A 12,662-nucleotide genomic window follows, 5' to 3' on the forward strand; every position below is an offset into this window, starting at 1 on the left:
ATGAATTCCCATTACATGCAGTGGGCCGAACCAAGCGAACAGCTGAAAGAGGAGCAGTCCGTGACAGATATACAGTAATCTAGCGATTGATTTTGACCTATTGGTTCTGCATTATCGTGGTGCACCACAAATATCCAATCAGAGGATGGCTCATTAATTATTCATGAGTCCACCAAAAACAGGGTTGCTTATCATTCTAGGTTCCATCACTTTAATTTTATCCCCACAATTTTTGCATGAGTGAGGAACAGACAATTCAGTCTCCACTGCTTAACTGTCACAAAACACCCAACGTACACCTAGCCAATGGCTCTGCTCAGCATTCCCAAAATACATGCAGTACCATACAAGGAAACAACATGTGTAGGAAAAACAGGGGACACACCCATTCACAGCTTATCGCTCAAACCCCTAAGCAAAGCAGTCATAGAGAGAGCCTGAAATATCCCAAAAGGTTTTAACCCCATAATTTGATTCCTCAACATGTCTTTCAAAATCTCCAAATTGCTCTACTGCTCACATTACATGACACATATAGGCTGTGACCTGTTTCTTGTTGATGGAGAGATGTGTACTCTACATGAGTGATGGCTGATGAGCCTGATGCACCACACGATCCTTCAACGGAGGAGATCCCTGGTAAAGAGCACCTGATACACAAACATATGAACATACAGTATGCACAAGAACTGTATATCAAAATGGAGCATGATCAACTGGTTCTATTGATTATTTCTGCTCTCACAGAGAAGCAAGAGGAAAAGAATCACAAGGAAAATGTGGAGGAATAATTGCTTTGTGAGTTGTGGGCAGTGAGGACCATCTATTCTTTAAAGATAGCTAGAGGTAAATAGCACAATAAAAAAAAAACATTTTAATCATTCAAACAAAACTGAATCAACTCCTCTGCTCTGATTCAAAGTGTTGAAACCTAGATTTCACGTGTGTCCTGATTTCACTCAGGCTAACCATATCAGTAATTTATGTTTTACAAACAGAATACTCAGTTTAAAGAAAAATATGTACACTGTAATTCATGGACAAAAGGCCTGCTTATGTCTATGCAATGTATAGAACCATTCATACAATTATTCATAGTTTTATAGTTTTATATAAAACTATTCTATGCTAAAGGTATTCATTGCTACTAAGCTATGTGGTTCTGCAACAACTCACAGAGCTGGAAAATCGCATTGGTAAACTGTTCATGAGTGACATCATGGTGCCCGCAGTGAGAGGAGCACTCACTGAGAGGAGCATCATGAAAATATCTCTCTCTTTGTCTCTCTCTCTCTCTCTCTCTTTCTCTCTCTCTCTCTCTCTCTCTCTCTCTCTCTATCTCTCTCTCTCTCTCAATGCCCTACTCTCTGTTGTGGTCAGCAGACGGACTGAGAAAGAGAATATGGTATGAGTGGGGGTGTGATCCTTTCTGCACTCTGTCAGTCAAACTCTTTTCTTTTTACCTTACCTTGGATAGGAGTTTGGTTGTACACCTGTTGTACACAGCTGTTGTACACAAGCTGTTGCTCACAGCTGACACAGTGAACCAAAATGAAATCTCGCTCCACTGGATGACTATATGTTAACCGTCTTTGCCACCCAATCTTCAGAAATCAATGAACACCCTCAAAGTTATGGTTTTATCAAAGCCAACGTACAGCTGCCAAGTACATTCACTCCAAACATCTTTAGGAAAATCTTGCAGTGGGTTTGACTTTTTAAAGCACTTTCCTTTCTAATGACAGTGCATATAAAATATAGTCACCTCATGCTGTCCCCAGGAAAATATTTTAAAGCCCGCCATCTGATAGCTTGAGAACATATGCCAGAAGACACATTAGACTCATTCGCTCATAAATATTTCAGCAATTACTTCACAAAGTGGTAGTTTTATAATGTTGTAATTCTCAATGTCGCTTCTCAAACAAAGAAATCAGGAGAATTTCATCTATATTACAGTGCTAAATATAGGCTACATTTGCATGTGCCAGAAACAATCATAAAGGTCTTCATGTTTAAAACACAGAATGTCTTATACAACCACCTCCCCTCCTGCCCCTCCCTTCCTCAAGAAAGCATAGGACCACAGCAGGATCACAGCTACCTGATCAAATCAGGGATGTAGACTAAATCTGCCTGAGTGAACCAGCAAAACGTCACATCTCTTCACAAGAGAACACAAGGAGGTCCATCAAACACACACAAAAGAAAGCGTCTCATAGACATTCACATTTCCTTTCAAACACATGCACTTTATCAGTTTCATCTTCAAACCACTGGGCAGGAGGGAGATTTACCATAAACGACGTGGAAAAGATAATAAAAACAAATCTGCTTTTCTGAAGACAAGTGGTGCTCTAAACTCGATCTGTCATTCATGCAGATGAGAGAGGACAGGACGGATTAGAGCTCTCCTAATCTCAGTTTGCATAGATCTCTTCCACAGAGCTGAGATATGGACAGAGGCGGTATGGTTAGAAGCCATCACCACTTTCATTAACAAAAGCAGAAGGTAGCAAAAAATGTTGGCCTCCACCTAAAAATATTTAAATTTTACATTAGAAAAAAAATACAATAATATGCAAAACATAAATATAACCTCTGTAACTACATCAAAAGGTTCAAACAAGTACCAGTCTGTAGGGTTAAATACTTATGAAAGCAGCATTTTTGAGTTTTTTACTTTTTTACTCATTTGAATATATCAGCTCACTTATTAAGACTGCCTTCTGCCACCTCTGTAACATTTCCTGAAAGGCTGGTTTATGCTTTTATAATCTCCTGTCTAGAATACTCTAATGCCCTTCTTTCTGGTTTCTCAACTCCTGACTAAACTTTACTATGTACTGAACACAGCAGCTAGAGTCTTTACTCACACTAAACACTCTGCCCATATTACAGCTGTTCTACACAAATTGGTTACCTGTCCCCAATCACATCCAAAACAAATTACTTCTTATAACCTTCAAACCCTTACATGGTCTCACCCCTTCATACACTGCTGAACAATTTCTCCCCTACGCTCCAGCCCGTACCCTTAGGTCTTCCGGTACTGATTCAGATTGTGTTCAATTGGTGGTACAGCATTCAGTGTAACTGCTCCAAAACTTTGGAACTAATTTCCTCAAAATCTTGATGAGCTTACATCTATTTCAGCCTTTTAAACACAACTTAAAGCTGTTTACACCATCTGTTTCTTCAGTGCTTTTCCTTCCTCTAAAATTCAAGGTTTCTGCTTGGTCCTGTACTGTTTTGATTTGTTGACTACCCTATATCGTGTGTATTACTTGTAAAATAGCATGCAAGGTAGCTTCAAAGGTCCAATAGCTAAAATATTAGCTTAGCTAGCTATATGATGCTATCTCAATCCTGTTGTCTAGCACAATGTCAACTAAGCAGTAATGATGGAGTGATTTTGGATAATAAAGAATAATTGTCTCTAAACAGCCAGCTAGTGGATTAGCCAGCAAGCTTCATACATATGGGTTAGTTCCACTTTCTGGGACCATGCCTTCATAAACAGCAGGAATGACTGGTGATCACCACCTAAGTACAGCTGTCTTATGAGGTCCCATTTTGATTAATATGCCTAACTAGGTGGCAGCATATACTGGTAGTGGTGAGAACCCCATGGTTAGTTCAAATTAGGTCACAATCAAAACAGATATAAGTCATTTACATCAGTCTACAAAAATCCCACTACACTGCAGCTCCATTCATAGAAAAATAAACAGGAAAACAAATGAAAAGCATATAACTCAAAAGGCAAGGCAACAATGAATATTTCTTTGTCAACAGATATGCCTGCATGCAGAGATTTTAGTTGATCTTAACAGATTGGCTCCAGCTGCAGAGTGAGCTGTTTGTAAACTACATAACCTAAATGCAGCCGACGCAATAGTCCACTGAAAGAACACTTGCAATCCAAACACAACTTCCTGTACATGTAAGCAGTTGCATTTAAAACAAGCCAGTGCGTGTTTAATATTACACATTGTCTGGTTCAAGCGCATCATGCATACGCGCATCTTATGCCCATGTGTGTTGTAATGTTGTAAATATGACTCGCTGAGTGAAATTTGTTTTTATGTACTTGTGCATAAAATGGAAATAACATTTCTTGCATAAGATAGTATTTATTTAATTATATTTAATGAAAGTTTTATATACCTTGTTTTGTTGTTTTGTGTTGTTTCGTGATGTAATTGAACATGTGCAAAAATATAAAAAACCTCTCAAGGTACGAAGATACCATAAAAAGAGTTTATATGGTTATCAATGGATAAAGTGTTTAACAGTTCCCTTCTTTGTATAAATGTAGATAAAAGCTGCAGTGTAAAACATACTTAATTTAAAATGATTTGAGAATGTGTTTTTCAAATGTTTGACAGCCAAAAAAGTACTTCACACAGTCCTCCTGAAAGACCTAAGAGACCATAACATCATAATTTTTGCATTGCCTTGAACTAAATAAATAAATAGATAAAAAAGCTAAAGCCATGTAAGCTACTCTGAATGCTGATATATATTAGGTTTTATGTGCTGGAGTATGCCTGTATCTAATGACAATGCAATTTCCAATATAGAAATTTCTATATATAAACTTTCTAGATATCACAAACTGGTGCTAACTGCTAAAAATAATGAAAAGAAATAATGGGATATCATAACAAATTTAGCGACCCCAGCATTGTCCTCTTGCGCTGCAATTTTTGTTCTTCTGATCTGGTCGTATTGCAGTTTTTATCTCACCTGTAATGACACTGAGTAACCGGGACTGCCATTATGGGAATTGTTATACAATGCCTCCCAAAATGGATTTTTATAATACAGACCCATCTGTACTGATATAGGTAACTGACTAGAGAGAGAGAGGGAGAGGGAGAGAGAGAGGGAAGTGAGTGAATGAAATAAGTAGGGTATAAGTAATGGCTCTTCGCTTGACTTTTAGTACTTATTAAATTTGTTATTCACACACGACACCATACATGATATCAGGTGAAACTGGCATTTAATATTAATCTTAAAATATGGAACTGGTGTTTGATTAATGCATTTTAATCTTCATTAAACAAAGATGGTGAAGGTGGCTGTGAGATGAATGGTCATGATGTAGTTGACTAAAAGCTATTTGAGTCTTTTATCCAAAACAAAAATGCGGTTAGCAATGAATCAGAGCTAATAGGGACGAGTTAGCATGCACTCATCTTATGCACTCATATTACAGGCAATGTTAGCATTTGTGGTTGAAGTACTGTACATCTTTAATAAACCTTGATAAAATTTAATCAACGCTGCACAGAACTATACAACAGTAAGGAGGGCATTTATTTGAACTCAGCTCATAGGATTCTATGGGCCCTGTGTACAAGGCTGAACTGAGCAAGCCCCTGTTTTGGGTTTCTTAATGGAACTCCAAGCTGAACCTGCTGCCAATGGCTTCAACTCACTATCCCACCACACAGAAGGAACATGCTTATAAATATCACTGGTATACTTGTCATACAGACACCAAATGCCATATGAATTCCGTAAAGCAGGACCTCCCAACACTCTTGTAGGATCACTCCTTAAGCAGAAAGGTGATTTATATGCATGCCAAAATTAATACAAAGTCTAAATTCTTTTAATAGGCTTGGACGTGATCGAGGGTGGGCTCAGGTATAGGTGATCTGAAGGGGCGAGTCGGCGTCTGGCATCCTACAGGGCACCATGGGCTACAAAAAGCTGAAGTGTGACCAACTCCTCCACACCTGTCTGCTTCAATTTTCCTAAGGTCTGACAGGTGAACACTGCCTTCTCTTTGTGTGTGTGTGTGTGTGTGTGTGTGTGTGTGTGTGTGTGTGTGTGTGTGTGTGTGTGCACGTGTGTCTGACAGGTGAACACTACCGCCATTTCATGAAACATATGTTCTTTCAGCTGCGCTTCACCTCTCCCCAATCCCTCACTTGCTCCCCTTCTCCTCTGCTCCCTCGTTCCTGTCTCCCTCGCTCCTGAAACGCCTGGCTGAGTCTGATATGATGAAAACAGACAGAGGCTTCCACATCGATCTCACACGCCCACTCACACACAGTGACCAGAAGGTTTTAGTAGGCACTATAATCACTCTAATCAATGTTCAATCAGATTCAAAATGCTCTCTCTTGCTCTCTCCAGCTATAAACATTAAAATGATAGGGATTTTGGAATTATGTCAATATTGTATTATTGCAGTTGTGATTATGGATGCAAAATATAGGATTGTAATTAAATGCTTGCAAGATCAGTTAGATACAAGAGGTGGACTCCATTAAATAGTAGTAGTGTGTGGGTATATTCTTACTTGTTAATGCACAGCCAAAATCCATGTGTCTGCAATTCCTGCAAGCATATATAAGGCTAAAGAGTAGACGGAACATGGCAGACCTTACGTAAAGCCATGGGTCATTGTGGGTGCCATTGTGGGTGCCTAGAAGACAATTAATTTGATCAGAAACATGGTGTGAAGGTGGGTGGGTGGGTGGGTGTGTGTGTGTGAGTGAGAGAAAGTCTGAGAGAAAGCGTGTATGTAGCTGACGAATATCTATGGTAAGGCGGCCCAAATCCAGTAAATCAGCATATCATTCCCACCTGGATAAAACCAGTGTGACCCACCCCACACACAAGTTTTGCTTCATGCTGAGATGGTCCAAGAGGAATTACACAATATCTATTCAAATGTGTGAGAGCAGACTCCCATCTCTTTCTCTTTTGCTTGCCTGCTCGTCTAAATGAGTTTTAGGATCCCATTCGTTTAAAAAGTCCTGACGGAGGCCTCTTTCTGCATCTCAGGGAAGAGACTGGAAATGACACTAGTGTATCAAACTGTGAGAAAAGGTGAAAATAATTCTCTCTCTCTGTTTTTGTGTGTGTGTGTGTTTGTCTGTCTGTGTGTGTGTGTGTGTGTGTGTGTGTGTGTGTGTGTGTGTGTGTGTGTGTGTGTGTGTGTGTGTTGGGGAACAGTCGAAAAGAAGTCTTGGAAAAAGAAAGAAAGGGTGATGGAGGGAGGAGAGAAGAGGAAAAGAGTGTCTGCTTATCAGCATCTCTTCCCTGCTGTGCCATCAGTGGCAGAGTGAGCTCCTTCATCATAACCTTCATCTGGATCTCTCTCTCTCTCTCTTTCTCTCTCTCTCTCTCTCTCTCGCAATCTCACACACATACACACACATGCGCGCGTGCACACGCACACACACACAGCCTCTCAGCTCCTTCACCTAGATCACAGTCACTTCCTGTGGTTTGCTCATCTGCTCACTCTCCTTCCCACTCTTGCTCATTCTCCCAGTCTCTCTCTGCGTCTTCTCCCTCTCCCTCTCTCATCTCATTATCTGTTACTGTATCCAATCAAGAAGCCTCTGTCTACTTCATCCTTTCCTGCAGGCCGCCCCACTGTGTTCATAATTATGCCCTAAAATTGCTCCCACCTCAGCTCCATCTTCCACTCTTCCACCCCCTGTCTCTCTCACAGCCCCCACCCCCCAACACAATCATCATTAGCCCTGTTTTGGGCCTTGTTCCCTCCAGAGGCTTCCTTACTAATGTTACCTGTGGTTTTGTTCTGCACTTTCCGAGGTTCCGTGGGTTTAACTTTTGACTTTTTCTGTGTTTCAGAAGAATGGAGGCATGTGGAGAACTGCAGGAGGTATGCTGAGGCTGGGAATTTGAAACCTACCACCTCTCTTTTCTCACCATTGCCCTCTCTTTAAAGAAAATAGTCAACTAAGCTGACCAAAAACATATAGCACATTAAATACAACAATAGACTAAAATGAAGATTGCTGTGGCTGTGAGCTCTCTCTCTTTGAGGCTCATTTGGCCAGAAGATCACGCCGCGCACCTCTGGCCTGCACAATCCTCTTTCACACTATTTCTGCTGGTGCCACTGTGTCTTCTGTGCTATGTCCTTTACAGGACCACCCACCACTCTGCACCATGCCCAGACATGCCATAAAGTGACCGACGAAAAGGGAGACAAATGGAAGGGAGAAGCCTTCTCATTGTAGTATCAGTTCCCCCAAGGCAACGATCGGAGGAACACAGGAGAGCACAAGGAAGGCATTTTACTGACCACCTGTTGAAACTTATATTTCTGAAATCTGTTTTACCTTCCACTGTGTGGATAAAGCAGTGCAATACAAAGAGAAGCTAATGTGAAGAAAATGAGGTAAGAAAAATGTTGAAGAATTCCTTTTGACATTTTCTTGGCAAACGGCATTACTGACTACTTACTCACAATAAACACAACAAACATGTACAGCTCAAAACAAGGAGGAACAGATATTTATGAAATGAGTAACAGTGCCTTCTCTTACCTATACAACACCTCTTTACCAAATGTTTATGAGCCAGTGAGCTTCTTACCCGCACACTTGGTCCGAGTCACGAGAGGTGGGCCTGGAGGGCCGGTGCCTCCTTCTCCTGGTCGTGTCAATAAAACCTTGATCTCATACTCCACATCTGGATCCAGATGCCAGAGCTTGTAGGTTGGTGCGTCCACGATGTGGGTCTCGGCCCAGTTGCCAGTGGTTGTTCGATACTCCACCTCCTTGAGGATGATGGGCCCATCACCGATTATGGAGTTAGCATTTGGTTTGATCCACAGGTAGGTGGCGCCAACCGCGAGAAGTTCAGGAGGGGCGATTGGTGTTGGGGGAGCTGAGGAAGACATGAGTGAAGAACAGTCACAGTGTTAAATAGTGTTAAATGAGCATAGCCTAATGGTATAATGACTCAAATTCCCCCACAATCCACTAGTCACAACACATTTGGGGTATATCTACTGACCTAATGAAGGAATAAAAATGAAGTGTTTTAGTATATATTAGACCTCCATAATTTACCAGAACAGATTCAACGTGCCTTGACGTAGATTCTACTAGAACTGTACTGAAGCGATAGACAATGTTCTTCCAAATGGCACTGCCTGAAATGGAGCTTTGATGAAGGTGGTGGAGAGCACTGTCTAACACGATGATCCACAATCTTCCATGGGTGTTCAATACGATTGAGATCTGGTGAGAGCACTCTATTATACTCATCAAACCACTCAGTAACCCCTCATGCCCTGCAGAAGGATGCCTTGCCATTCTGGAAGAGACTACTCCCATCAGTGTTTTTTGAACCACTGTGCTCTTAAATGCATATTCAAATTTGTAATAATAATAAATAAAAAAAACTCTAATCTCGCATCTTCAGTCTCCTAAAGAATACCTCATGTTTTTCCTTGTATCACACTTTTTTATGAGCATCGCAGTCACTGATTGTGTGCGATATATATATTTCCAATAGGTCTAAATGAAGATGTCACCTCTGGCTTCTATTCTTATTGAAACACCTGCCGCATAAGCAGTCTCTGAGACAAAAGTCACCTGCCATGCATGTACCAATAATGAACCTTCATTCAAACTCACTTCAGTCTTTTTCCCCTTACCATCTTGAGCCAAAACCAGGGCCAGCTGGATCTGCTCAGCTTTTTAAACATGCCCCTATATTGAACCACAGAGTATGCTTGTTTGGATGGGGGTATGCTTTACTTGTTACAGTGCTTCATTTAAGATATTCCTTTACTTTGTCACCAGTCTAGATTTAAACATGTATATATAATGTGAAGGAAATGTTGATAGCACTTTATAACTGCAAAGTATAAGACAGCATGCAGGTTTTAAATGCCTTTTGTTGTAGTAGGTGACTGTAATACAAGAAATGAGAATGTGCTGGGAGCCAGAATGGTTGGGAACTGGGGGAACGTTGTGCGCTTGTGAAGCTCATTAGGAGATATCAGGTAGACATGGTTCAGCTGCAGAACCTCCAGAATAAAAGGAAGAAAGTGTTGCCAAGGAAAAATGCTTCCCGGAATCATGTTTGAGAAGAGCAGCACCTATTCCTGAAACAGCCCACACCTGCTCCCTTTCTCTTCCCTTCTCTCAGAATGGCTTGATAACAGTTCTGCCAGACAAACCTGACCCAGTAGCGTAAACCACTCAAAGCATCGTGTAGCTTCCACTTCCTGTCCCTCACTCTTCACACACGTGCTCTTTTTTCCCCACTTCTGTTCTTTACACCTCTTCCAAAGGAGCTAAATATCAGCATCCTTCATTCTTTAGCTACAGCTGAATGCTTATAGACCTACTGATTATGACCAGTAGGCGCTCCACCCCAAACTGGGCTGGTATGGCCTGAAGCAGGTGGAACACCAGCAGGCTAGATTCTGTTGGAATCCCCTGCAGTGCCCCCGTCCTCGCCTGCGCTTCACTACAGTCAGATGTCCTCTTGCCAGACGAAGTGGCGGGAGGGCAGGCATTAATTTGGGGTTAGAGGCGCATGGCAGGTCCCGAAGACCTCTCCAGAGCGTGGACAAGCCGCCCCAGTTGAGTATAATCAGAGGCAGCTTCCACCGGTGTGCTATATAATCAACTAAAATAGATTACCAAATTCCATCTTCGACCGGCTGATAACCGCCGGCCAACATCGCTGGTGTACCCAGCTTCAAGAGCACCCCCCCCCACCTCCATCCCCAAAATAGCAGAGAACTTTGCCCTGACCTGTCAACCTGCCAAAGCCTTGGCCAGATGGGTGTGGGGGTTGGAGTAGGTCAAAGTGCAGGAAATGAAAGATGGAGGGGAAAGATTATGGAAAAGAAGAAGGAGGAATGAACTAAAAAGAGAAACAAACAGAAAGGAAACAAAAAAGCATTCTGTTTTTGATATGCAATTTACCTGCCATCTTTATCTTATACCTCATGTAAATCGACACCGATGCCCTTTTTATCAAGACTGCTGTCATCTCTAAATAGTGATCGTGAAGTATGGCCATCATTAATATGCTCCCAGTCAAATTCTTGTCATCTTGAGTTTGCACAAGCAGATTTTGATGCAGTGTGTGCTTTATAGTGGTACTGTTGCAAAACTGTACAAGAACAAGGGCCTGATCTTAACTGGCTGCATTTTCATGGGGTCAACCACTGGTATCAAACACCAGGCTGTTGCCGATTGACTGGGTCTCACTGAGTGTTTTGTTGACGGGATGTCTGCTTCAAGGGGACTGATTTGTTTAGTTTTCTGAGAGATCATCACTGATTCATTATTTTCAAAGCTATGCTGTTGATTGGCCAAGCGATTATCAGGCCGCACATGATTGGCTAAATATTTTTGAGCCAGTTTGCTGATGAGAGAGGGAGAGGTTCAGTTAAATATTATGAATTCTGGCATGTGCAATGCTCCCATTCAGACAGCAGAACATTAGAAGGGGTGATCTTTAGGAACAAGAGTCAGCTTGACTGGCTAAATCTAACTGCAAAGACATAAGAAACAGAACAGAAAAACAAAGGAGTGAAATAACACAGACTGAAAGCAAATCAGCACCTTCCCCTCTTTTCAATCAGGAGGCTGTATTATTAGTCCTTAGATGTTAGATTTCAGCTAGTTGTGTGTGTATGTGTGTGTGTGTGTGTGTGTGTGTGTGTGTGTGTGTGTGTGTGTGTGTGTGTGTGTGTGTGTGTGTCTAATGCTTTCATGAAGTCAGTCAGACAGATCGAGAAAGAGAAAGTGAAAGACAGAGAAAGAGAGACAGGCAAAGAGAGTGATAAAAACAGAATGAAAGAAAGAGAGAGAAGCGGAGAGAGTAGATTTACCACCCTGTGTTGCATATCCTCACTGCTGACTAGGGATGCCAAAAGAAAAGAGTGAAAGTGATGATACAGAGGTGCTGTGAGTAACAACTTAGAAGAGATGACAGAAGAATCGAAACAGAGGCCGGGAGGACTGTACACACATCGTCTCGGGCTGTACACACTCTGTCTCGGGCTGTACACACACCGTCTCGGGCTGTACACACTCCGTCTCGGGCTGTACACACACCGTCTCAGACTGTACACACTCCGTCTCGGGCTGTACACACACCGTCTCATGGTGTACACACTCCGTCTCGGGCTGTACACACACCGTCTCGGGGTGTACACACTCCGTCTCGGGCTGTACACACTCCGTCTCGGGCTGCACCATCAAGGGATGTACACACACCATTACTGGATATACACACACTGTTTCCGGTCGTGCTCTCACCAACTCTGGCTCTACACACCATCTTGGGATGTGTACACACTCAAGCTGTACTCACACCCTTTAGCACACCTTCTAGCACTGTACACACACATCCTCTAGCGCTGTACACACACCCTCTCTCGTTGTACCCACACCCTCTCACATTGTACTCATACCCTCTCGTGCTGCACACACACCCTCTCATGCTGCACACAGTTCATTCCTGGCCTGAGCTTCATTCCAACTCACCCATTTTTTGTTCCTCATTTCACTTACCAAATTCACAAACATGGATTTCAAGAAAAGACAGCGAGACAGTGGGGCGCGCACACACACACACACACACACACACACACACACACACACACACATAGACATGCGCATGCACACAAGTTCCATACAGTAGAGATGCGTAGAAAAAAAAAGCAGTTCTCTTTCTCCAGGGAGCCCTTTCACTCCTGGAGAAACCCATTTCCTGCAGACATTAGAGGCTTTCTCTGCACACTGTTTGCTTTCCACAAGTACAGGGGCATCTGTGTTTTGAGTGTATGTGGGTGTGGGTGTTTGTGGGTGTTGATATGTGTGTGAAGGATTGAGCAGGAACAC

At 42.2% G+C, this 12,662-nt stretch overlaps 1 protein-coding gene across 9 annotated transcripts in view; it reads right to left on the reverse strand.

Moving 5' to 3' along the window:
* Nucleotides 1-12,662, reverse strand: part of ptprt (protein tyrosine phosphatase receptor type T) — a 199,331-nt gene that overhangs the window by 105,449 nt on the left and 81,220 nt on the right. For all 9 annotated transcript variants that reach the window (XM_035524516.1, XM_035524514.1, XM_035524513.1 and 6 more), the window contains exon 7: nt 8,380-8,673. In XM_035524516.1, coding sequence (XP_035380409.1) covers nt 8,380-8,673 — 294 coding nt within the window. The remainder of the gene's footprint in view (nt 1-8,379; nt 8,674-12,662) is intronic.

This window comes from Electrophorus electricus, chromosome 3 (genome assembly GCF_013358815.1).
Source record: "Electrophorus electricus isolate fEleEle1 chromosome 3, fEleEle1.pri, whole genome shotgun sequence".
NCBI lineage: Eukaryota > Metazoa > Chordata > Actinopteri > Gymnotiformes > Gymnotidae > Electrophorus > Electrophorus electricus.